This window comes from Podarcis tiliguerta, assembly GCF_965153285.1.
Source record: "Podarcis tiliguerta genome assembly, chromosome: 3".
NCBI lineage: Eukaryota > Metazoa > Chordata > Lepidosauria > Squamata > Lacertidae > Podarcis > Podarcis tiliguerta.
In genome coordinates this window covers 62,588,023-62,613,976 of record NC_139536.1, presented here as the reverse complement: position 1 = coordinate 62,613,976, position 25,954 = coordinate 62,588,023, and the positions used below count along the sequence as shown (strand labels likewise).

Here is a 25,954-nt window from a genome sequence, read left to right as displayed (position 1 = left end):
TTTTTTGGGGGGGGGGGGGTAGAGTTAGAAGGTTGGTGGATCAGGGGAATGCAGTGGACTTAAGTGCATCTTGATCTCTGTAAGAGTTTTGACCAAGTCCTATTCTTGCAGAGAAGTTGGTAAAATGTGGGCTGGACGTGGTAACTATTAGGTGGATTTGTAGCTGGTTGACTGACCAAACCCAAAGAGTGCTCACTAATGGTTCCTCATCACCCAGGAAAAAAGTGACAAGTGGGGTACCACATGGTTCTGTCCCAGGTCTGTTGTTGTTCAATGTCTTTATAAGTGACTTGGATGAAGGAATGCCACAGAAGATAGAGTTGGGATTCAAGATTACCTAAACAGATTGGAGAACTGGGCCCAAACAAAATTAATTTCAACATGGACAAATGTAAGGTTCTGCAGTTAGGCAGGAATATAAGATGGCTTGCCAGTAATACATGCAAAAAGCATATAGGGGTCTTAATAGACCACAAGCTGAACATGAGTCCACAGTGTGATACAGCAACAAGAAAAAGCTAGTGCTATTCTAGGCTGCATCAACAAGTATAGTGTCCAGCTCAAGGGAAGTAATAGTACTGCCCTATTCTGGGCACCACAATTTAAGAAGGATGCTGTATTGACAATCTGGAACATGTGCAGATGAGGGTGACTAAGATAATGAAGGGTCTGGTAACCAAGCCTTATGAGGAATGGTTGAGAGAGTTGGGTACATTTGGCCTGAATAAAAGGAGACTGAGAGGAGAAATGATAACCACCTTCAAAAATCCAAAGGGCTGTCACATGGAAGATGAATCAAGCTTGTTTTCTCCTCTTCTGGAGGGCAGGACCCGAACCAATGGATTCAAATTACAACAAAGGAGAATCTGACTAAACATCGGAAAGAGCTTTCTGGTGATAAGAGCAGTTTTATTGACTAAAAATAGTTATTCCTATACGAAACAAGCAAACACCTGGGTTATGACAATGTATAGAATTCTGATCTACTTAAAACTGCATGCTAGCGTTGGCGTTGTGCATTTTCATAAAGCAACGTAGGCACTGAAAAAATGCATTTCAGAAATTATCCAGAACTGGATAAATAAAGTTGTCTTTGAACAGGTAGTAAGCCAAACTTTGTCCAACACAAACCATCAAAATTAGGCCCGAACCTGTAAATAATACAAGAATATGTTAGATTAGTATTAGGAGCAGCTAGCAAGAATTTTAAAATACCTGTTTTGCAATGGAAAACAGCGATGTTTTGAGAGACATATATTTGGTTGGGCTATGTTTCAGGGGTTTTTATTTTACAGAGCAGACAAGTAAGGAGGGGGATATGATAGAGGGGTATAGAATTATGCAGTGTGGATAAAGTGACTAGAGAAAAGTTTTTCCTTCCTCTTTCTTAAAACTAGAATTTAAGGCAATCCAAAGAAGCTGAATGTTGGAAGGAAGCACTTTTTCACACAGTGATGACCACCGGCTTAGATGGCTTTCAAAGAAGATTGGACAAATTCATGAAGAATAAGGCTGTCCGTGGCTACCAGCCGCATTAACAATGTTCTGCCTCCACTGCTAGAGGCAGTATGTCTCTGAATACTGGCTGCTGGCTCTCACAGGTGGGGAGAATGCTCAGGTTTTGCTTCAGAGGTTCCCATAAGCATCTGGTTAGTCACTGTAAGAACAGAGTGCTGAGCTAGATGAGCTTTTGGCCTGATCTGACAGGGTCTTTTTTATTTCCTATGCTTTATAAAGGTAAAAGGTAAAGGGACCCCTGACCATTAGGTCCAGTTGTGGAAAACTCTGGGGTTGCGGCGCTCATCTCGCTTTATTGGCCGAGGGAGCCGGCGTACAGCTTCTGGGTTATGTGGCCAGCATGACTAAGCCGCTTCTGGCAAACCAGAGCAGCGAACGGAAATGCCGTTTACCTTCCCGCTGGAATGGTACCTATTTATCTACTTGCACTTTGACGTGCTTTCAAACTGCTAGGTTGGCAGGAGCAGGGACAGAGCAACGGGAGTTCACCCCTTCACGGGGATTCAAACCGCCGACCTTCTGATCAGCAAGTCCTAGGTTTTGTTGTTTAACCCACAGTTATAGCTGTGCTATTTTGGATAATTAAATCATAACCATTTAACTCATACCTAAAGCTGCCCACCAGTGCAATGTCAGCGGGAATTCAGACATAACTGCAAAACGAAAAGTTACGGTACATTTTAGGAGTAATGTCAACATGACAAAAAATACAATATTATCTCAAACAACACCGTAAAACCTCAGTCACTCACACCCCAGTGCTAGAAACTGAGATATGAAAGTCAGGAGCTAAATGGCACCTTAAGCCTAGGTTATGCGCACTACAACAGAATGTCTAGGTGCGCTTTTTTATAACAGGAATACAAAGCTGAAAATGAATGAACTGCAGCTAAAGTATTTCACATGGGGAAGCTGAAAAGGGTCGCCCTTTCCTTCCACTCTGAAGTTTTACTCTGAAATCTCAGGCGCAATACTGCACCCAGAGCTCAGAAACTCCTTGTGCTAGTGAAATTCCGTCGCAAAATGCGCCTAGAACAATGGGAGTTTTGAACACTGCCACACCCCACTAGACATATGTAACATCAGCTGTGCAGCAGGTAAAGGCACAAAGGAAGAATCAGGAGGTTAAAATGGACTCCTGGTAGTTCATTTACAAGTGTGGCTCACTGCCCAGCAGTGCAAAATCAGAAGGAATTGGCTTGTTCACACTAGGAAGTTCCCATGAGGAATTTCCAAATGCAGCAGAGAGGGTCTCATCATCAGAGTTGATCAGCTTATCAGCGCTGCCAATGTGAGCCCATCTGAAGTCAATTTGCAGCGCTGTCTTGGATTCAAACTACATCTGAAAACAGAATTTCCCCTCTGCAGATAGTGCCAGGCTCAGGGTTGCTTGCAGTGACCATCCCCAGAACAATCCTGCGAAGAAGGCTAAGCAGGGAGAACCTAATGGCTGACCGGGTGGAGCTTCGGCAAGAGCTCAAGAGCTCAAGACACAGAAGCAAGGACAAGCTAATAATCCAAGTAGTCCTAGTAAAGCCAAAAGCATCGCTTAAAAAAAAACTGGGGTAGTTGTTGTTTTAAATCAACAATACTTCTTTTTCTGTGGATTTATTAACTAAACAGCATACGTACCAGCTGCAGTTATGGTGATGTGAATGACTGTAACAGTCACTGCATAATCCCAAACCCATTCTTCTACAACCAAGACAAAGAGCAGTCCAGAGATGAGATAGGTTACTTCCAGTGACACTAGAAGAACTAAACAAACAGAAAATGAGTTACAGTAGTGGATGGGAAGTTGTATCCTATGGCTGTTGCTAGTCTCAAGACTGCTAAATTATCCACTGCTTGGCAGTTGTATTTATCCTCAGCTCCAGGCTCAGTTTGCTAAGCATTCTTTGCAATTAAGGAGGCATACAGAGTTGCTATGAGAGACACGTACCTCTTTCATTCAGGGCCAGCTCTATCATTAGGGAGAAGTAAGCAGACGTTCCAGGCAGTAGACAGCAGAAGGCAGGGAAATGGAGCTGCATTTACCCTGTGGCCCCCTAAGCCAGGCTGCTGCCCTTAGGTTTGGTGGAAGATGCTGTTCCAGAGCCAGTATTGAAGTAACATCTGGCTACCTGTCTTGACTTTTGTACATGGTCTAGAGGGAGATGCCATCTTGTCCTTTGCCTCAGGTAGAAAAAAAGTCTTGCTTTAGCCCTGCTTTAATTTATGTGTATGCTTTGATTGGGGAGTCTGAATTCTAGCCACATGCTAGCACAATGAAATAATTCCCATGTGCTGCTTGTATCGATCTGGAAGTGGAAATCCATAGCAACATTTTTAAAGGGATTTTGGATTTCCTCTGGTGATCCTCTTAACACCTTACACACCATGCCACATGTCTGCAAGACTGCCTTTTCAGCCCCACAATCTAAGATAATAGCAAAGTAAATACTACCAGGAGGTCACCTTTACTTTCAATCCAAAAGTTTGGAAGATGATGCTTTTCAAGGAAGGAGGTATGGTACAACACAAAACAATCCTGAAGCAGCAGGACATCTTGAATTGTCTATGGATGCTGCACTCCTCAAAGTGGGGCAGAAAGATACACTACACACCACAGGACTTCTCAATAACTTAGGACGGCTGACAGTTTGCATATGAACAAATTTTTGCAGACAGATTTCATTGTAACATTTTAAACACCATTAATACGTTTTTAAAGTACTTATTGTTCCGAATGTGGCAGATTTTCATAATTGCCGCTGTAATTTCCCCCGCAAAAGTATTTACTGTAGTCTCCTGCCTGCCATGAACAAGATCCCATTATGCACTAAATTAAAGTAGTTTATGGGTACTTATTGTTGCTTAGACCAGCAGTAACCTCATGAAGGAAATGAACTTAAAAATTTACACAGTTAAATGTTGCCTTGAGCAGTTGGTTCTCTATCAAGACTGAAAGACAATCCACCTTATCCTTCAAGGAGCTGATCCTTCATCAGCCAAAATTAATAGTAAACATCCACTGACTTTAACAAAGACAAAGAGGTTTTTGAGTGATTAAAGAAGATCCAAAGTCTTTTTATATCCATTCTCTTACTCTCTGCCATAACTGCAATAAGATCTATGAAAAGGTAAGCAATAATACTTTCCTGATATTAATTCAGAAGTTTCCCTCTAATTTATTACTCAGACCTTCAGCAGCTGCTCTGGTCATTACTGTAATTAATCTACTGCTCTCCCGCAGATAACCCTGGACTTAACTGGCTTTCTTTACCCACACCAGCATTCAGGAAACCCTAGAGACCAGGAGAAGGGAAGGAACCGAGGGCTCAGTGCTTAATTTCACAATCCAGTCATTTCACCTCTCTTTCCTCCTCCTCCTTTAGTCTCTTGGATTTGGGGGAAGAAGGAGAAGCAAGGAAACCTGCCATCCCACCATCCCACCCAAATAATTCTACTGAAGTTGGCTCACATGATTTGCATGAAGGATGAGACAATGCATGGTCAGAAGTAAGAGCTCTTCTACAATGGAACAGACTACCTCAAAAAGTGGTGGGCTGCCTGTCATCGGAGGTTTATATGCAGAGGTTGAATGGCTGTATGCCAGGGATTCTTTAGCTGTGATTCCTGCATTGCAGGGAGTTGGGACCCTTGGGATCTCTTCCAATGCTACAATTCTAGGATTAAGACAGATAAGACCACCAACTTGCTGAAGCTAAAGCACATCAGGGTCTAGTCAGCATGTGGATAGAGGCTTCTAGGGTTCCATGAGGGAACAAAGGAGAGATATAAATGTAAGACAATAAGTAGGAAGTGTCAAAGTCTCAAAAGTGGACTTGTGGTTCTGCTTCTGTGAATGGGGAAAGCCCTAGCTTCCAAGCCAGTAACATTTGCAGGCAATACCAGATGGTGCCACTCAAACTCCCTCCAGCGGAGTTGCTGCTACATGCTAAGATGGAGACAGGGAGGCTGGCATGGCACAAATCCAATCCAGTGCTCCAGTGGAAACAATCCAGTTCATTCACCTCACTGTCCTCTCGCCCTTCCTCTTCTCTCTGCCGTGGCATGCTGTAACAACTCAGCTGGCTAGAGGTCAGATAAGCAGTGCAGCCCCACCACACCGTTCCCTACTTTCTGCAGCGTACCAGCTCCCGTTTGTATAAATATATGTTGAATCAAGGACGGACTAGGCAGTATGAGGAATTCATGACTGCTGCTAGTAAACAAAGCCCTGACTGCCATCATGCACAAAGCCCCGCACTCCTTAGCTCAATTTCATTGTCTGCCATGTGGTGATGGTGGGGACTGGGACTCTGAGTTCAATGAAAGCACATACATGTTTACACCAGGTGTTACAAGGGACACACAATGTCTTATCTCGACCTTGAGGTAAAAATAAACCCATTTAAATCGAGCCATTTCCTCAAAAACCTTAAACTTTTTTTAAACTTTTTTAAAAATTAGGATATACTCATAAAAATCTTGAATGGCTTAAAATCATAAAAGTTTTTTTAAAAAAGCACTTTCTATTATATGCTTCTGTTCTGAGACATAGATAAAATTATATTATCTGGTTTTGGCTACACAACTATGAAAGGTAAAAAACAACAACCTGCTCTTCAAAAACAAGTTTATATAAAAGTGGAAATTGTCTATAATAATCACCATTTTCCTGAGTTGCACGTGGTCAACCTTATTTGCATTATGACTAGATTGGCAATCCCAAAATGATTAGCTGCTGTATTCAGGAATCCACAACAACTTAGTGATTTTGCTTTAAAACTTGGCACAAATGCTAGAAAGCGGTGCTGTTGGTTATTGGAAAAGTGTGGCATGGGCGCAGTAGTGTAAAAGACCTGTGGACTGGAGAGAGGATCTATAGACTAGAATGCTATAATAATCTAGAGAATACAAGTGGATAAGCAGAGGTCAAGAGTGGTGGAATGGTCATATTAGTGCAGTATGTGAGCAACTAGCACAGAGAGGTAAATGAAGAGAATGAAGCTGCACATTTGTGAGTGCTGTATTAACATAGATGCTGGTAGAAGCTGACAAAAGACCTTAGGGCCACTGTTGATGCTGCACTGGTTAATTTTGCCATGAAGCACTAATTGGGGAGCTGACACGCCAATTAGGAGGGTTACAACTACTTTAATTTATTTATCTCTGTTCTGTGATCTGCCAAGACAGATGACTTGAGTACTAAAGCACAACATATGTAGATGCAAGCTCAGTTACTCCCCTATTAACTGCTGGCTTCCTGATCTTCATAATGGGGTCCTGCTCCAATCCCCTGGCATCTTTTCTGTCTAGACACATTTCCCTCAGTGGAACATCCATTTGAAATGAGGCCCTGAGGGGCCAAGTAGGGCACAGTGTTTGCCCCAGTGACTCCATCTGAGGATAACCACCTCAGAGAGAGGAGAAAGAGGGAGGGTGCTCTGAATTCCAAAGCCTCCTAAGTACAGGAAAAAAACAATCTAACTGGTTCCAATATGCCTCAGAATATTTAAAAGGTATGGGACCATGACTTTTGGTTGGGAGGTAGAAAACCTAATTTAGGATGGACCACAAAAACCACTTCCCCCACATTTTGAGGTGAGACCCATAAGAAATGTGGTCTTGTGACTGCACTTTCAATAGCTGTCGATCTGTCAGGTCTAAAAGAGCCAGAAATCTACAGCTCTCTGTGTTGCAGCCCTGTTTGGTGAGTTACAAGGGCTTTAGCAGGGTGGTGAAGTCTTTCTACCTGACTCTTGGGACACTCTCAGGCCAGCTACACACTCTCTTTCTAGGCTAAACCTCTCATGACTTGTGCTTCATATCCTCTTTGGGTTTTTTTGCCTGGCTGTAATGTTTCCTTGTTACAATTATTCTTGCCTGCCTGGATAGAGAGGGGTGTGAGAGAGTGTTTAGAAACGAGCCCACTGTACAAACTTAAAATGTGCAGTTTTTTCTGGCCTAACCAGAGGACTGCCCAAAAGGCAATGTGACCTTTTGACTGAGAAAGGTTGTCACACATAGCCCAAACCCTCCAAGTGTCCTTATTTTTCAGGGATGTCCCTAATTTAGAGAAGCCATCCCGGTTTCTGATTTGATCCCACTTTTCCTTGGGATGTCCCTATTTTCATTGGAGAAATGTTGGAGAGTAGGGAGTAATCCAACCTACAAGCTGTCTGAAGGCAACCCTGTATAGGGAAGTTTAAAAAATGTGTTTAATGTTTTCTTTTGTGTTTATTTATGTTGGAAGCTGACCGGAGTGGCTGGGGCAACCCAATAAGATGTGTGGGGTATAAATATTAAAATTATCATTATGGAATAGGGCACCCCAATTTTCATTGGAGAAATGTTGGGGGGGGGGTATGGTAGCCTACAGATGTTGCAGTCTTCCCTAGACACTACAAGCTGTGGTGCTTTTACGCTCCAGAGTAACTCTGCCCGCCAGGAGGGCCATTGGCACTTCCTGACATGCAGGGATTGTAAAGGCTTCAGAATCAGATTGACAAAGTGCTGATTCTGTTATCCAGCTACCAGCTTGCGATCTCCTGGCCTTGGATTCCTGGTTTCCAACTTTCTTCCAGTGCTATTTTCACTTCCTTTTACTCAAGCCTTTTAAAAATGGTCTCAACAAGTGTTTGGAGGCAGGAGGGCCACAGAAAATGATGCTTGCCCAAAGCCATCATGCAAATTCATATTTAAATCTCTGTTACTGCTTGCCGGGGGGCGGGGAGGACCCAATGTATGCTAGAACATCATATCAATAAGACTGAGATGAGATTTGTATATAATAAGTCACTTATTACAATTACACATGGCTTTGCTGCCACCCCCCACCCCAAGTAACTAAATCACCTCCCTGAATGTTATTTTAATCTAAAAGCAAATCAGTAGCATATCTCCTCACATTTTCTGTTTCCGTAAGTGTTTGAGATGTTTCTCAAAACAATTTACATTTTAAAAGGTTTCATTCATAGCGATTTAGCTTTCGTTTAAGGAAAAAAGACCATAAAATAACTAAAATGTATGTATTTAATGTAAATCACTCTCTTTTAGCCCAGAAGGGGAGCCATAATAGCTTTATAAAGAATCACAGCCAAGACGATTCACAGCTTATACAGCAACAGGAATCCACAACCAATCCTAGCTATTTGATTAGTATATCTGAATGATGCATGTGCTTTCATATACCTGCTTTTCACATTCACGCTTAACATTTCACGCTTAACAAGTTCAGGTGTGAGGAACTTGTGGCCTTCTATATGTTGCTGCACTTCAACTCCCATCATGCCTGGCATTCGGCCATACTGGTTAGGGCTGACAGGACTTGGGAGTCCAGAAACATCTGGAGGACTGCTGGTTCCCCATCCCTGGTGTGCATGAATGGGATCTTGGGTGTATGCCTTCAGAAATGGGAACCTCCAGACCCACAATGTTCAGAACCCTATTTCCTTTATTCATCTTTTTGTGGGCCTGAACCCCTTGCTTTGGGATGTGTTCTTTTGTTTTGCATGACAGGAACATTTCCATATGAACTAGGAATACTGAGTAATTGTGAGATGTATTAACAATATTATCAGGGCTAGCTCTGGGTGGGCATCTCAAGTAGGGTCTCAAATGTGAATGCCCCCAACTGAAAAGTCTTACATACAGACCTCTGGGATCACATTGCTGGAGAAGGCATCGTAGGTCATCAAGAAACATGCAGCTAAGGAATCCCCAACATGTGGCTTTGCAGCCTCTGCTTGAAGACCTCTCCATTCTCCACCTCAGTAACTGGTTCCACTGTCAAACTGCTATGTACTTTACATAGTACATGCTATGTACTTTTTTTTAAACGATTTCAACTGTTTTTAGTTGTTGTTTTAATGTTTTATTGTTGCTGCGTCTGCCACCCTAGGCTCCTTCAGGAGGGTGGGATATAAATTGAATAAATAAATAAATACCATTGACTTGAAATTAGTAATGCCATACAATATGAAATTATGAAACCATGAAGCAGATATGGGGAAACCTCAGGTTCAGGAGTCAAGTGCAGGCCTGATGGTCTTACTGTGTGGCCCTCATAATTTTGCCCAGACTACACAATCCCAAGCCAAACCTCTCACGAGCCCTGCTTTACACCTTCCTTGAGTGTTTTTGCCAGGCTGAAATGTGCCCTTGAGCTCTCATAATGTCTCTTCCTTGCGTGTGTGGAGGATATAGGGCTGTGTGTACAAACTACTCTACTGTACAGAGGTAAAATTCACATTTGTTTCTTTCCTCACTTTTGCCTATGGCCCATAGAAGGATTCCCTGAAAGGAATTTGGCCCTCAGTCAGGCTGAAAAGGTTTCCGCAACCCTGCTAACCCTGCTGTAAGATGATACGATCTGTATAATACTTAAACTTCATTAAAAAAATTCAAGTGTTTGAAGTATTTCAATAGAGAAACCATCTAAGAATAAGACCATCTTAAGAATAAGGACTTCAAGGAAGAACATTTACCTAAATAATATGAGTGAATCCATGATGGGCTGGTCTTGAAGTCAAATGGTGCCAGTCCATCCAACATCTGCAGCCTGTGAAGAGTTGGACAATTTTAAAGTTTATCCCAGTACAAGAAGCTTATGATACTAAATCAGGCAAATTATTGTGCATGTGTGCTGATTTCCTAAATGCTTTTAATGTCTTGCTAAAGCAATTTTAGCTAATTGTTCTACTTTTCACAGAAGATGTTTTTAAAGCCATTATGTATTTTACAGTGAATTCAAGAATCCACTCTGTATGCTTATATGGACACATTTAGCTACCATACAATGTTTTATTATGCTAAAGAATTCCACCCAAAGTATCTGAGGCCATGTTTGAGCAAAATGTTGTCAGCATTGCACTACATCTGTAGTCACATAGTCATTCATTCATTCATTCATTCATTCATGATTATTGCCAAAGTATTCCTACCTGAACGCTGTGAAACAAAAGCATAGGACCGCATAATACACAGAGTAGAATATGATCACACATAGTAGGAGATTGAGCAAAACAATCTGTAAAGGAAAAATGACATGAAGCTCACTTTCAAGTTACCCAGAAAACAATAACTCAGCAGTAAGACACCTTACCCTAAACTATTATTATTATTATTATTATTATTATTATTATTACTTTAGTACATTTATGTCCCTCTTTTTTTCCTATAATGCAACTCAAGGCCATCTGCATAGGATTTCGAAGCAACCTCATATCCAAGCCCTGACCAGACCTAAACCTGCTTAGCTCTCAGATCATTCCCTAGACGATTCTATGATCTTGCAAGCAACACTATGAGCTAAATCCCCATTAGTGCCATTTTCCGTAAGGATATTGAGGCTGTGAGAAACTGTGCAATTACAGACTGCAGTTTACTAAATGTCAGTTTACTACAATAAACTCTTGGTAAGCTTGTCCATTTTGAACATTTGAATATTATGTTCTCCTGCTTGCCTGGATTTCTGAAGAAGCAAAAACATGTGCTGGATTTTCATCCCTGTTTGCTAGGGCAACACAAGCTGATGGGAAACCGCATGCACAGCTTGCTAAGCTACCACTTTGTAGGACCCAATGACTCATTCTTGTGTTCATGGCTGAACAGAGTCTTGAGCCAAGGCCCAAATCCCACAACAACAATTTGTTCTCCATCCACCTCATCTCATGTTTGCAAACTTCATGCAGCAGACCAAATAAAACTCTAGTTGTCACCACACTAGAAACGTTACAGTTACTTGGAGAGAATCCTGTAAATGATAATAAAACGTATGTGAAAGATTTAAAGAATAAACTCTCTATAACTGGATGCCAAAAGGCTATTTTAGCTTAAGGTTACCAGTCGTCCCTGGTTCCCGGGGACAGTCCCCGGATTTACAAATCAGTCCCCTGACAAAATGCATCTATTTAGCAGGAAGTTGAAAAGTGTCCCTGGATTCATTGGAAAAAAATCTGGTAACCTCATTTTAGCTGGTGGCCAAATGCTCTGGTCCTGATCCAAGACATCACATAATCACAGAGTGATTAGTAAGCCTATATGTCAGGCATAGGGAAACTCAGCCCCCCAGATGTTTTGTGACTACAGTTCCCATCATCCCTGACCACTGGTCCTGTTAGCTAGGGATCATGGGAGTTGTAGGCCAAAAACATCTGGAACACCCAGTTTGCCTATGCCTGCTATATGTCTTGGTATTCTACCTGCATCCCATCCCTGCAGCCATATCTGGTGCATTTCAAAAACCTTGTTCTGTTTAGAAATAATAATAAAATAATCCAGCATGCTTCAATGATTTGTTAGTCGCAATTTGGTGCTTTTCTTCTGGGGGGGACTCATACCCCTAAACATTTTGCAAATCTAAGTTTGACCTCATTGAGGGGCAGTGTTTCAATATCAGTAAGAAAATGAGAGTACCCCTAAACCTCTCTCTCTCTCTCTCTCTCTATATATATACACAGTATATATAGAATATAGAGAGAGAGGAAAAGCACTGTTTGAAGCTATTCTATTGAAACATTTAGAACTACACCAGATCATGAGGACTGGTGGCATTTATAACGGTTTCTGTACAAAGCAGCAATTAATTATGTTTCAGGAGCTCCAGACAATGTTAGAAAACACTTTCAAACTTTACATATTTTTTTAAAAAAATCCTCTTTATGTCCCAGCAGTTGTTATCAATGCTTTAAATTATTTCCCCCCTGCATCACTATTTTTTTTAATGTTTGTTTTTTTCAAGAGTCAAAGAACGACAAAAGAATACAAGACAGCTTATTGAAGTAAAGGCAATGGTTCTTACAAATACCTGCCATATGTCGCATATAGCAAATTCTACGCAATGACCTTGAGTTCAATGCCAACTTGATTTTTGTTACCTTAGTCTCAGCAATTTTTATCTTGAGAGCCATGTACACATGATGAGCAAAAGAGCAGTGATGCAGTTACATTTCTCATACCAATATCAGCTGGAAGAAGCCTCAATTTTTCACTCAGAAAGCACTACTGGGTGTGCAGTGTGAGACGGAGCAGAATAGCATTATTGGATTAAAGTGAACTGGGGCAAAAGCCATCTGTGAGCCAACTCTAAGCTGCTGAAGTCCAACCAGACAATCCTTAGCAGCTCATTAAAAAGTCCAAACTGCTTTTCGACATGCTCAGCTAAAAAAAAACCCCACCACATCTTGCACACTTTGCTATTATGAAACTGCACGTAGCTAGTATTTTCATTTTTTTCCATTTTCTCTCTATGGTGGGTGTTTGATATCAGTTCACAGAGGAGGCACGACTGTCCTGTTTTTTATATCTTTTGCAAATCATAACATACATTTAATATCTCCATTTACAATGAACATGTATGTGTATATATGTGTGTGTATTCACACACACACACACACACAGCTGCCTTGTGTTAAGGCCATTGATTGATCTCACCTGGTACAGTCTTATGCTGACTGGCAATGTAATTCTGAAAACCTCCTGATCTTATACAGGAGCTTATTTTCAAATGGGAAATAGCAGGGACTGAACACGGGACCATCTGCATATCAAGTATCATATTCTCTGAGCTATGGCCCCTCCCTGAGGCCATAACTGGAAGTAAACAATAATCAGCTGTAATTGAATTCTTTTTTATATAAAAGCAAATACTTTTTTATCATATTTAGGTCAGAAGTACTTAAATGTGTAAATATTGTTTTGCCAAGGTATTTTGACCCACTGTTGTTTTCTTTAGAAAGACTGGTACGTCCCGTCCCCGCCGTCAACTGATGAAATATCACTTATCTGTGAAAGCTTATGCTACAATAAATTTGTTTAAAGGTGTTACAAGACTCTGCGGATTTTGCTTAACACAACTACCCTTCTAAATTTAGATTTGGGCTCATTTATTTATTTACAAAAGAGGCCATAAATAACAACATAAACCAGCCAGCATGACTAAACCGCTTCTGGCGCAACGGAACACCGTGACAGAAAGCAGAGCGCAAGGAAATGCTGTTTACCTTCCCACCACAGCGGTACCTATTTATCTACTTGCACTTTGATGTGCTTTCGAACTGCTAGGTGGGCAAGAGCTGGGACAGAGAAATGGAAGTTCACCCCGTTGCGGGTATTCGAACCGCTGACCTTTTGATCGGCAATCACAAGAGGCTCAGTGGTTTAGACTACAGAGTCACCCGCATTCCCAGTAAACATGACCAATGGCAAGGGATGATGGGAGTTGTAGTTCAGCAACATCAATGGGTCCAAAGGTTTCTAACAACTGCTCTATAGCCATTTGTCCTTTGAATTGTGCCAGTTAATTTATGCACAAAAAAATTATGCCATTATAAATTTGCTGGTCTTTAAGGAGCCACTAGACTTGTTGATTAATTGTTTCAATCAGTTCATATACCACTTAACAGCATTGTTTCTAAGCAGTGTAAAATGAGGTATCAGAGGAGGAGGAGGAGGAGGAGGAGGAAGAGGAGGAGGAGAAGAAGAAGAAGAAGAACAGCAGCAGCAGCAGCAGCAGCAGCAAGGCTTTCTTAACATGTCTGCTGAAGTAAAAAAAACAACAACAACAACAACAACACAATGCTGCTCACCAAGCACCTGAATTTCCCCAGGGGTGAGATGGGGGCTGTCTGATCTCAGCCGGGAAGAGATCCACAGAATTAGGCCCACAGTACTGAACCCATAGAGACATCACCTTGCCAACAAAGGTCCGTATAGTAAAAGCTATGGTTTTCCCAGTAGTGATGTATGGAAGTGAGAGCTGGACCATAAAGAAGGCTGATCGCCGAAGAATTGACGCTTTTGAATTATGGTGCTGGAGGAGACTCTTGAGAGTCCCATGGACTGCAAGAAGATCAAATGCATCCATTCTTAAGGAAATCAGCCCTGAGTGCTCACTGGAAGGACAGATCGTGAAGCTGAGGCTCCAATACTTTGGCCACCTCATGAGAAGAGAAGACTCCCTGGAAAAGACCCTGATGTTGGGAAAGATGGAGGGCACAAGGAGAAGGGGACGACAGAGGACGAGATGGTTAGACAGTGTTCTCGAAGCTACAAACATGAATCTGACCAAACTGCGGGTGGCAGTGGAAGACAGAAGTGCCTGGCGTGCTCTGGTCCATGGGGTCACGAAGAGTCGGACACGACTGAACGACTAAACAACAACAACAACTGAACCCATGGCTCCTGGTGGATTTGAACTGTGTGCCTGAGCATTTATCCATGTACACACAGTAGCTTTGATATTAAATGAGCATAATTTAGTTCACAGAAAGAACATTTACCACTTCTCTTCCCTAAGACCACCCATGCGCATCTCCAAGCCTCTCTGGAGTACTGGAGAGTCCTTCTGAACAGAGGGCTGCTGGAGAAGTCAATAATTTTAAATCAGGTGGGAGTCCACCTGAATTTGGGCTCCCTTTCTGCGCCCCATATGCTGTTTTCTTACTTGTGGGAGTGGGGGCTGATGTTCCCTCCCTGCTTTGCATTTCACAAAATGTCCCTTCTCCTGCCCACCTGAACTTCAAGCATGTGAATATAATTCTGTTCCTTTTTGACCTTTGTCAGCTTTTGTTCATAGGTGCTGGCTTCGCTGCTGCCTGCTGTTTGCAACACTTTCCATATTGATTGAAATCAATTGCCTTTTCAAGTCTTTGCTATTAATGATTACGGTACAAACTCCCAGGAAAGCTTAGACAGGCAGAACAGCTGTTTTAGGCTATAATCCAAAACTTGAGTATTTTGAAGTAACTCTATTGATTCTGGAGGAACAACTTCAAGAGTAAATGACTGGGGATTATGATCTTTCTGTTTCTGAATTTGAATGAAAGAGCCTGAGTGCTTATTGTTGCTGCTTTTTTGATAGCTTTTAAATCACTTTGAAACGCTTTGGGATGCATAGTGAAGTCTGCTGTACAAAAAAACCCCCTTGGTTTGTGATATTACAATCATATAAAGAATACCCATACGCTGTTACTGTTAAGTTGTGGGTGAACATATCGGACGACACAGCGATTCTTCAAACAGCTCTTGTTTATTCACAGGCCAGAACAGAACTGAACTGAAGGGTTCAGTCAGCCTGCTTATATAGAGCTCCAGTACAATGTAACTGTAACAATTTTCTAAAACTATCCAATCACTGAATGTCACTTTCGATTCCTTATTTGCATAACTATCTACTGTATCCCCCTGCTGGCCCAGGGTGAGAACTTCAGTACATAACAGTTACTAATATTAAAAGCTTAACATAATCTGCAGGTATAATGGGGGGGCGTGTCTGTGCATGGGGCTGTAGCTCAGCAGTAGAGCCTCTGCTTTGCATGCAGAGAGTCTCAGGTTCAATCCTTAGCATTTCCAAGTAGGATTTGAAATGCCTTCAGCAAGCCTGAAACCCTGGAGAACCACTGCCAGTCAGTGTAGACAGTACTGAGCAAGATAGACCAATGGGTCTGACAAGATGGACCAATAAGACAGCTTCCTTTGTTCCAGCAAGAAGTGTTCCTTCTCATAATTCTTAGGCTTTCTTGTATATCCTGTCATCACTTGAGGGCACAAAGCAACCAATTTATTGTGTAGATATGCTGAGCCAGTGGTGTTTTTGCTTCTCAGAAACTTTCTGGATAATCGAGCAGAAGAAAAAGAGTATGAGCAAACCTTAGAAACATTGTTTTGTAATTCGGTCTCTATAGTTGGCATTAGTCAGTACACTATAGCTTAGTAATAAACTATTTCCATTTTGTTATCCCGTAAGATCAATTGCTTAAGGAAAACCCTTGACTAGACCAGAACTAACTCACTGCAGATGATATCAAAATAAAAATCTAGGTTAGGCTGAATAAATGGTTTGAGTGGCATAGTATTAATTGAGATGGTGTTGAGGCATTGCCAGAAGCTGAACTCTAGATCCATATTATTAAGAGTCTAGGACGGGCTTCCTCAACCTCGGCCCAACCTCCAGATGTTTTAAGACTACAGTTCCCATCATCCCTGACCACTGGTCCTGCTAGCTAGGGATCATGGGAGTTGTAGGCCAAAACATCTGGAGAGCCGGTTTGAGGAAGCTTGGTCTAGGATTTGGAAGATGGAAGAGGAGACAATTTAAATCCAGGAAATGTTGAAACTTTTAAGCAGGAAAACCTAGAAGAGTAGCCTACAGGAGTTTCTGAGTGATACCCAGCATCAGCCATACTAAGAGTAAGCCCAATGGACTTAAGTGGATTGAAATTAATGGGTTTACTCTAAGTACAAGTAATTTTGGATATCATCAGGGCTGGCCCAAACATTTTGGCACCTGAGGCGAACCACAAAATGGTGCCTTCCTTCCCGCCAGGGAAGAAGGAATGAGTGAAGATCTACATCAGGAATGAGGGGAAAATAAAGACCTACATTGGGACCTGATGCTCCTATGGATCCTGCTGCCTGAGACAGTTGTCTCACAGGTGAGCTGGCCATTGACCAGCAAGACTTCAGGCACTTCCTATACCTAGTCAATCCAGAAGCAGTTTTCTGCTAACCTATTAATGTCAGCAGTCCTGGAGGTGCCATACCAACATATTTTCTGTAGAAAATGGTTGCATTGAGTTATAGTCTTTTTTTCTCTCTCTAAGGTCTGGTGAAGTTATTTGCATAGTCTTTTAATAACAGTATATCACAAAGGCAAAACTGGGAGACTACGGAGCAGATATGTTTGTAAAAGAACAGCATGAGTAAGAAAAAAAGCCCTATAAGAATATAAGTGAGAAAGTTGTGTAGACAAATGAAATTAAACCTAATGGGCAGTATTTAACTAAGTTTAACTCAGAATGGACCGACTGAAATTAATGATCATAAATGAAATCCATTAATATCAGTCTCATCAGATTAAAACTTAGTAAAATACCACCCTTCTCTATGATGTCATGTGAAATGCTAAGAATCAAATAGAAAGTTCTTTTGAACACGGTACGTTATTGCATACCATGATCGCAGCAGACCTGCAAGTCAAAATTGTCTTGCTTGTGTTCAAAAGAGCTGCCACTAGAGGGCAAGCATAACTGATCAGGTTAAATATCCAAGTGACTTAAGGCAGCAGTACTTCGCACAACTAGGCCACGCTAGACATATTGCATCACCATCCCCCTAGGTGTATTTCCACAAAATGATGTCAAGGCAGGAAAGAATTTGTTCATTTAAAACAATCTTTCGCTGTCAGCGTGTACATATGAAAAAACTGTTAAGTTCATATATATCTTGTTGCTTCTCTCTCTGACCTCTTCATTGGAGTGACTTTGGTTGCATTCACACAAATATTTTAGGCCAGGACTTGGGAATCCATGGCTCTCCAGATGTTGGGCTACATCTGACCATCCCTGACCATTCGCCAGGCTGGCTAAGGCTGATGGGAGTTGAAGCCTGACACTATCTGGGGAGCCTCAGGTTCCCCACGCCTGATTTAGCCTGATATAGTACTGTTCTAAGTAATCTTATCATTTGTGAGCTAGTGTAATATTGTAAGCACCTTTAGTCATGCTATTTTTTTCTTTTCTCCTCTAAATTTATTCAAAGTGTCTCTGTGCTGAACTTGCAACTGCTCACCTTTCAAAAAGAAAATTTTAGTATTGCAGTTTTGGAGAGGATATATAAAGATTTGCATGGCTGAAGGAATGAGAGCAATATCCATAAATATTTTGTCAGTGATTCCTATCCCTAATAGTTTTGCATTTGGGGACTATTGCTCATATCTTCCTGAATATCATAAATTCTTAAAGTGAGGTTCCATAGATTGCACTTTTAAAGATCATTCTCCCTCTGAAAGAATTCTGGGCACTATAATTTACCCCCCACAGAGTCACAATTTCCAGCAACCTTTTATAAACTACAGTGCCCAGAATTCTTTGAGGGGATGGGGAATGTGCTTTGAATGTACTTTAAAGGCAAAGTGCGTACACAGGCTTAAGGTAGCCTTCTGAGCCTACTGCAGAGAAAAGCAACATTTCTGTATGGAACATTTAAGGCTAATATTGTGGTGATGGCTTGCCTTTTACAGATTAGTGATCTGGTCCATGAAAGCTTCTGCCACAATTCATTTGTTATTCTTTAAGGTGCTACAGAATCTTTGCTGTTTGTTCTTATATGAAATGAATCACAAGATTATTGCTTAAAACTGCCAAAAGCTTTTTTGGAATTAGCTAGAACAAGGCAATCTTTGTAGGTTTTGCATGAATAATATGGTTATTTACTGACAACCGAAACAGGAAAAAGTGCTGCTGTTTTCAATAAGACTTACTCCTAGGAAAGTGTGCATAGGACTGCAGCCAGTGCAGTTTTAAATGGTTGTGCTTTTCATTTTAAATTTGCTTTGGATTTCAAATTTCACTTTAGAATCCACTGAAAACAATTTGTAAAAAGCCCAGGACTGTACAGATGTTTCAAATTTTGCTGCAGCATCTTCAGTAAAAATTTCATTTCATTTGTTCAATTTCTATCCCTCCCTCCCTAAGGAGACCAGGACAGCAAACACCAAGGAGGTAGAACAATACTACTAAAAATAAAGCAAAGTATATTTAAAAGATTTAAAAACATCTAAAAGCATATAAAGCAGTCACATTCCCTCACAGCTAATAATGTCAAGGTTGCCAGGAACAGAATCTTTCAGCCATCAAATGCCTGGGTAAACAGGAATATTATTAAGTTCCTCCTGAAAGTTCATAGTGAGGGAGACAGATGCACCTTTACAGGCAAGGCATTCCATAAGTGAGGTAGTTCCACTTAGGGTCTTCTCACAGGTCAGTGCCAACTGGGCAGCCCCTAGTGACAGTACCACCAATAGTCCCACCCCCGTGCCAATTATATGGCCCAGGATATTTGAAATTAGGAGAGGTACTCTTTTAGGCACTTGGGCCCCAAGCCATTTAGGACTGTATGCTTGTCCTGGGGATGCGGGTGGCACTGTGGGTTAAAGCACAGAGCCTAGGACTTGCCAATCAGAAGGTTGGTGGTTCAAATCCTCGTGACTGGTGAGCTCCTGTTGCTCAATCCCTGCTTCTGCCATCCTAGCAGTTCGAAAGCACGTCAAAGTGCAAGTAGATAGATAGGTGGGAAGGTAAATGGCATTTCCATGTGCTGCTCCCATTCGCCAGAAGTACCTTCGTCATGCTGGTCACATGACCCGGAAGCTGTATGCCGGCTCCCTCGGCCAGTAAAGCGAGATGAGTGCTGCAACCCCAGAGTCAGTCACAACTGGACCTAATGGTCAGGGGTCCCTTTACCTTTACGCTTGTCCTGACATTGTCCTGAATTGGCTTCAGTAGGTCACCAGCAGCCAATGCTGTTCTTTCTGGACTGGTAACATATGGTTCCTTTCGGCTCCCCCACTTAACAACCTAGCAGTCACATTCTGCACTAGTTGTAGCCTCCAAAAAGACACGAATGGTCCACCTCCTGTCTCCCATTACATACTTTCCTCTTCCCAATACCTTGGCAACAGTGACTCCCTGAACCTGTCCCACCTGCTTCCTCTGACCCAAGCGCATGGTGCTGTTGTGATTTAAAAATCACATCCACAAAATATCCAGAGCAAATTTTCTCCATGTCTCCTCCCAAAGTGAACTTCCTAACACATTGGTTGTCTGATGGTTGGCGAATGACCATGGCAAATACTTCAAACTATGGATAAAGTATGCAAACAGGATCCTTAGAGCCAAGGGTACCATCTCTAGGGGGCCCTGGGGGCCCGAGCACCCACAAAACATTTCACCGCAGGGCCCCCGATGCAACTTCTGATGCCTCACAAACCACCGGAAGTCATGAGACCTCAGAGATGCTGTCTAAGGCCACCGGAAGTCAGGTTCTGAGGCCATGGGACACGTGACATCATGACATCATGCTGCAATGTGATGTCATGACACCACATTGTGCATGCTGGGTACCCATAACCTGGGGCCGAAGTCGGCACCCCTGCTTAGAGTCCATCGATTCTCATACTCAGGGCTTTTTTCAGCTGGAACTTGCTGGAATTCAGTTCTCAGGTGGGCACCATTGCCATTGCGTGGACAGGCGGAGTCCCCAGATCCCGAGCGGTCCCCCCCCCCCCCGTCATGTGGAATAACGACTCAAGACAACGTGCTATGGGATTAAATTGGCCACAACTTTATTAAATTTCAAATGTGGGTAGACCTTGGCTCAGGCATTGGGCGTTCTCCCTCCCCAGTCCCCAGCCGGGGACCTAGGGAGCTTCAGGGTTATCCAGTGTGTGTGGGGGGGGGTCCAGCTCTGGAGAACATATGTTCAAGCAGAGATAGCCGCCCCCGTTACGCCGCTGCCGCAGGGGAGAGCAATGACGACCTTTCGGCGTACGGTCAAAGCCTCCCTTCAGAAACCCCTTGAACGGGGAACCCTGGTATAGCCGCCGCAAAGAGGAATTCCGCCCAAGGCCTGATACCACCACCCGAGACCGCCAAGATTGCGGTCTCGCCGCCAAGACTACCTACATCTGAAAAGCCCCTTTACCATCCTCCAACCAGTCCATCAGGCCATGCCTGATGTCGCTCAGCCAACGCTCGTTACCAAGGTCCGATAAGTGCACGCCATCGGGCCTAAATAGCTCCTTCATGTAAACTTTAATGTTGGCGTGTTTCACAACCCGACCTCCCATGCGTGTGGTTGCAGAGCGCACTGCCCTATTGATTTTTTCAACAGTGTAATTAAGTCTAGTGGGTTTGATGTTGCCACGCCATTGTAAGCGTGGCAGAAGTTCTGACCAGAAAATCGTGATATTGGGGTGAGTGGCATGTACGCTTTCCAGGTCTGCAATCGCTGTTTTGATCAGAATTATGCTTTTACAAACGACCAAGTCATTTTTGCCGAGGTGGAGCACAACCGCATTTGGCGGGTGGCGGAACGCAAGCTCGTGACACAACCGAGGGAGCAGGGCATCCCATCGCATTCCACGTTGTCCGAACCAGGAAATGGAGACTTTTGGCTGCAGACCCAGATGTTCTCCGGCTGGACCGGTGGTGGCATGGGCGGCAGCCCAATGCACTATGCTGTGGCCGAAGATCCACACATGTTTGGGGGTTGAGCCTGAAAGAAAGGATTATATGGTATCTGTCAGTGCCTGCTGGTTGTATCTAATGTAGCCTTTGATTCCCAGGTAAGATCCTCCCTCTATTGTGTGGGCAGGTAATCCCTCCCCTACCTGGCCTGGTCTCCTTGGCACCACTTCCCCCAGGTGGGATTGGACATCTGACTGAGGTAGGCGGAGACCTCCAGGTATCCCACCTGAGGGAAGGCAAAGCCAAGCCTATGCTGATGGAGCCGCTCCAGATCCACGGGCTGAGCGCATCCACGCAAAGGGCGCCCCCCCCCTGTTTTATGCGGGGAGCGGTCATTCTAAGAGAATGAGGGAGGTGTTCATGGTGATTTCCGGCACCCTTTTTTAGGGTGGCCTAAACACTGAAGGAACCACCACAATATTACACGAGTCCACTCACAGAGGGAAGTAAATCAAAGATGTACAGCTTAATTTGGTCCTACATCTTTTACGGAAAATATAAAAGAAAGATTGTGAGGAAAGAACCATGTTGATAAGCCCTCTGCAATACAGAACAACACGAACCCAATGTGTCAGAGTGATATCAGGATAGAAGATAGGTTGGTCATGCTCTGTACAAGAACTGATGCTGTTTAAAACATTTAGATAGAATTTACTCATGGGGGGGGGGGGAGTTGGAGTAATATCTCAGTGTAGAAGAAAAACCTGAATAGGTTGTTTTCCGGTATGTGGAGTCAGTGGCATAGCGTGGGTTGTCAGCACCCGGGGCAAGGCAAGTAATTTGCGCCCTCTCTGCCCTAGGGGCAGAGAGCTGCGAGTGCGAGCGCCCCCCCCCGATGTTGCGCCCGGTGCGGCCAGACCCCCCTGAACCCCCCACGCTATGCCACTGTGTGGAGTTTGACTAAAAAATTATCAGAAAACAGAAATCTGTGTCTTTGGAAAGCAAATTTTGGCTATCTGCAGATGGAGCTAATTTTGTCACATTGCAAAACTGAGTGACCCTGAGTTGGTCAGCCTGACATACCTTCCAAGGTTGTTGTTATGAGGATAATAGGGGAAAGGAGATTATTTATGTTACCTTGAGGAATAAAAAGAATGACTAATCTAACACAGAGCTAAGCATCCTTGATTAGATGGTGATTTCTTTCTTTTAACCAATCAAAACCAAGGTTATGAAAACAGTTACATTATCACTATCTACTGAAGTCAATTCATGTTAATGATAAATAATTAATATTGAATAAAACAGGCTTTACTGTATGTACATGAAAAGCATGATGTACATACTAATAATAGACTATCTCAGAAAGTATGGGGAAACTGCAAGATCAGCAGTTAAGTACTTGCAAGGAGTCCACACATTTATGCACACACTAATTAAAGTGCTTTGAGCCTTTCTTACACTATTTGTGTGCATGTGAGTACGAGCTTAATGAAATTTTTTGAATGCTCAGAAATCCTATTGTTAATGTAATGGAGGATGAAGCAAGATGGTAGATTACAAGCATATTTTAATTTTCATATGCTGCTGTTGTCACTTGTGATGCTTTACCTAAAGCAGGTGACTGGCCCTCCATCAAATTTGAGCTGTATAGATTTAGTTCTAAGCAAGTAATAGAGCATTTTCCCTTTTTTAGCTGGAGGGGTCTAGAGAATCTTTACTACAGGAGAAATCTTTACTTATGGAGGAAGGAAATGTAATGAGCTAGAGCTGATAATTCAAGCAATTTTCAAACTATGTGTGAAAAGGCCCTTAGGGTATATCTGCATTACAGACTTAAATTGGTTTTGAATAAGAATGGTTTCCTCTGTGGAATTTTAAGAACTATAGGGGCTAAATTCCTATAGATTGGGGTAACCAATGCAGGGCTCTCCAAATGTTGTTGGACAGCTCCCATAATCCCTGACCATTGGGCATTACAGCTAAGGCTGATGGGAGTTGGAGTCCAACAACATTGGGAGGTTACCAGGTTGGCTATTCCTGCTTGTCACCTTCACAGTGCAGGGAACAGCTGGTACTGCAGTGACTTGGGGGGGGGCATCTATCAGCTATGCTGCCTATAATCACAAAAGATTGCTCCAGATTATTAACTGAGTAGGGTTGCACCAATATATTTGAGGTGGTCAAAAATACTTTAGAACAACACAGAGTGAACTTTTGCAACTGCTCCCCCCATTCCAGTAAAAATGCCACATAACCTTCTCTGTCCAATATTGAGCCAATGCTACTCTGCTTTATTTGTTTATTTGTTCATAGATGGCATTAATTTATAGCCCCATCATACAAGGTTCTCTAGAAGGCTTACAATAAATAAGGTGGCCTCAATATGTCTGGTGCTAGTAGATGTTACTGGTGTGGCAAGAGCAACCCTAAGCCAGTATTAACATACAACCATCTTGCATTAGGGTATTTCTGCTTCTGCTTCTGGAATTGCCACTCTTTGTTCACTCACTCTTATGGAGAATCCACATGTTGTCATTCTTGGCTTCCTGAATGTGTTCTCAAACTTTCTACCTGCAGGGCCCACTTGAGGCTGCTGAAAGTTACTAAGGCCCACCAGTCACAAAATAGTAGTGCAGGGGTAGAACAAGTCACAAAATGGTGACGGATGCAAGGAGACTTTGGTATAACTACAACTGGTAATTAGTGGCATCACCTTCTAACAATATCTAATCCATCTTTGGAAATTGCTAAATTATTAGCCACAGAGGCAGTTCCATAGGCCAGCTTTCCTCTAAGTACAGACATTTATCTGAGGTATTGTGGCTCAATCTCTGTTTTTGTCAGCATTTGCTTATCCAGAGGCTCTGAGTGGAGAAGGCCTTTTCTTTCATATTTTTCGCTTCTCACCCCCACATGCCCTTTACAGTATTGTTTAACTGTTTCCTGTAATTTCTTTACCCATTCTCCTTCTACACTAAACTTGTACCTTCTTGTACCTCCCCCCCACGCAATTTCTTTCATTCCTCCACCCTTTTACATCCTCCTATATAGCAATAATAACTTTCCTGTCTTGTCCCTTTTCTTCCTATTCCCAGTTTAATCAACGTCATCATCAGAAGCCACTTTTCCACTGTCCTTCAAGGCCTTCTCTGACTCTTTCCCTCAGGGGAAGAAAACTTCCTTCCTCGCCCTCTGCTTGCCACTAAACCTCTAGGTCATGGGTAGGCAAACTAAGGCCCGGGGGCTGGATCCGGCCCAATCGCCTTCTAAATCTGGCCTGTGGATGGTCCAGGAATCAGCGTGTTTTTACATGAGTGTGTCCTTTTATTTAAAATGCATCTCTGGGTTATTTGTGGGGCCTGCCTGGTGTTTCTACATGAGTAGAATGTGTGCTTTTATTTAAAATGCATCTCAGGGTTATTTGTGGGGCATAGGAATTTGTTCATTTTTTTCTTCAAAATATAGTCCGGCCCCCCCACATGGACTGAGGGACGGTGGACCGCTCTAGGTCTCCTGGGCATCTTTACTCAGCATGCAAGGAGTTGCTGGTGCTGGCTGTTAAATCCAAAGGATATGAGGTGACTAGAGGGTGGAATCAACAATTGAGGAGGCACAAGGCAGGCTGTGGCACTGAGACCCACTTGAAAGCAAAGCCCACAGGTGTGTCATGGTCCACTGCTTGAGAAGCATGTCCCCACTGCATTCTAGAGCTTTCCTGGGAACTGTTCCCAGTGTTTCCCAGACATATTTTGTGGTGATTATTTTGAGAGAAAACTTTATTGCAACGCTGATCTAAGCAGTGTGGATAGCTAAAACGCTATTAAGGCTTTCCAGGGCTTCTGTGCCTTTAAATTGAACTCTTCCATTTTGCACATTCACAACTTGCCTTATTGCTTCCTGCTGATCCAGGCTGAGCTGTTAGTGATGAACAGCTCCTGCTTTTCTCCTTTCTAAAGTGCTCCAAAGCCAGTGGTTATGGTGGTGGCAGCTTCAGTATTTGCTTTGTGCATATATGTTTATATTTTAATGTAACTTTTTTTTAAAACTTAAGTCTATGCCTCAAACATGTTGTAAGGCATTTGGAGACCTTTTCAGCAGCTAGTAAACAAACAAACATTCCTTAAAAAGGGGGTAAAACAGCGCCATAAAAACCACTATTTCTCCATTAGTGAAAAGAATAAAAAGGGGAAAGGAGTAATAAGAGGAAATTAGTAATCAAATCATCTTTCCTGTCCCACCTCCAAAGGAAAACTGGGACTGGAACAATTTAGAGAAGCTATTAAAGGGCAAAGGAGGCTATTAATTGTTAGTTCTACAACCCTCAACAATAGCAAGAAACAAAAAGGGTTGGGGTTGCTAAATGGAAGCCTTTGTTTAGGAAAGACCTTTGCTGAATGGAACTTCCTTGTGACCAGACAGAACAAAACGGCATTGCTGCATAACATAGCAATAGATTTTAATTCCACTTCAAGGTAAAA

The 25,954-nt window shown here is 42.6% G+C and overlaps 1 protein-coding gene across 1 annotated transcript; it reads right to left on the bottom strand.

The window, feature by feature from the left end:
• Positions 1–958: 958 nt before the first annotated feature.
• TMEM244 (transmembrane protein 244) lies at positions 959–24,693 on the bottom strand. The gene is made up of 6 exons (XM_083435168.1): positions 23,986–24,693; positions 10,449–10,534; positions 9,993–10,066; positions 3,151–3,276; positions 2,127–2,171; positions 959–1,151 (listed from the first exon to the last, which is right to left on the bottom strand). The coding sequence occupies exons 1-6, from the start codon at positions 24,010–24,012 to the stop codon at positions 1,057–1,059; spliced, it is 453 nt and encodes a 150-aa protein (XP_083291294.1). The 5' UTR covers positions 24,013–24,693; the 3' UTR covers positions 959–1,056.
• Between the last annotated feature and the right edge of the window lie 1,261 nt (positions 24,694–25,954).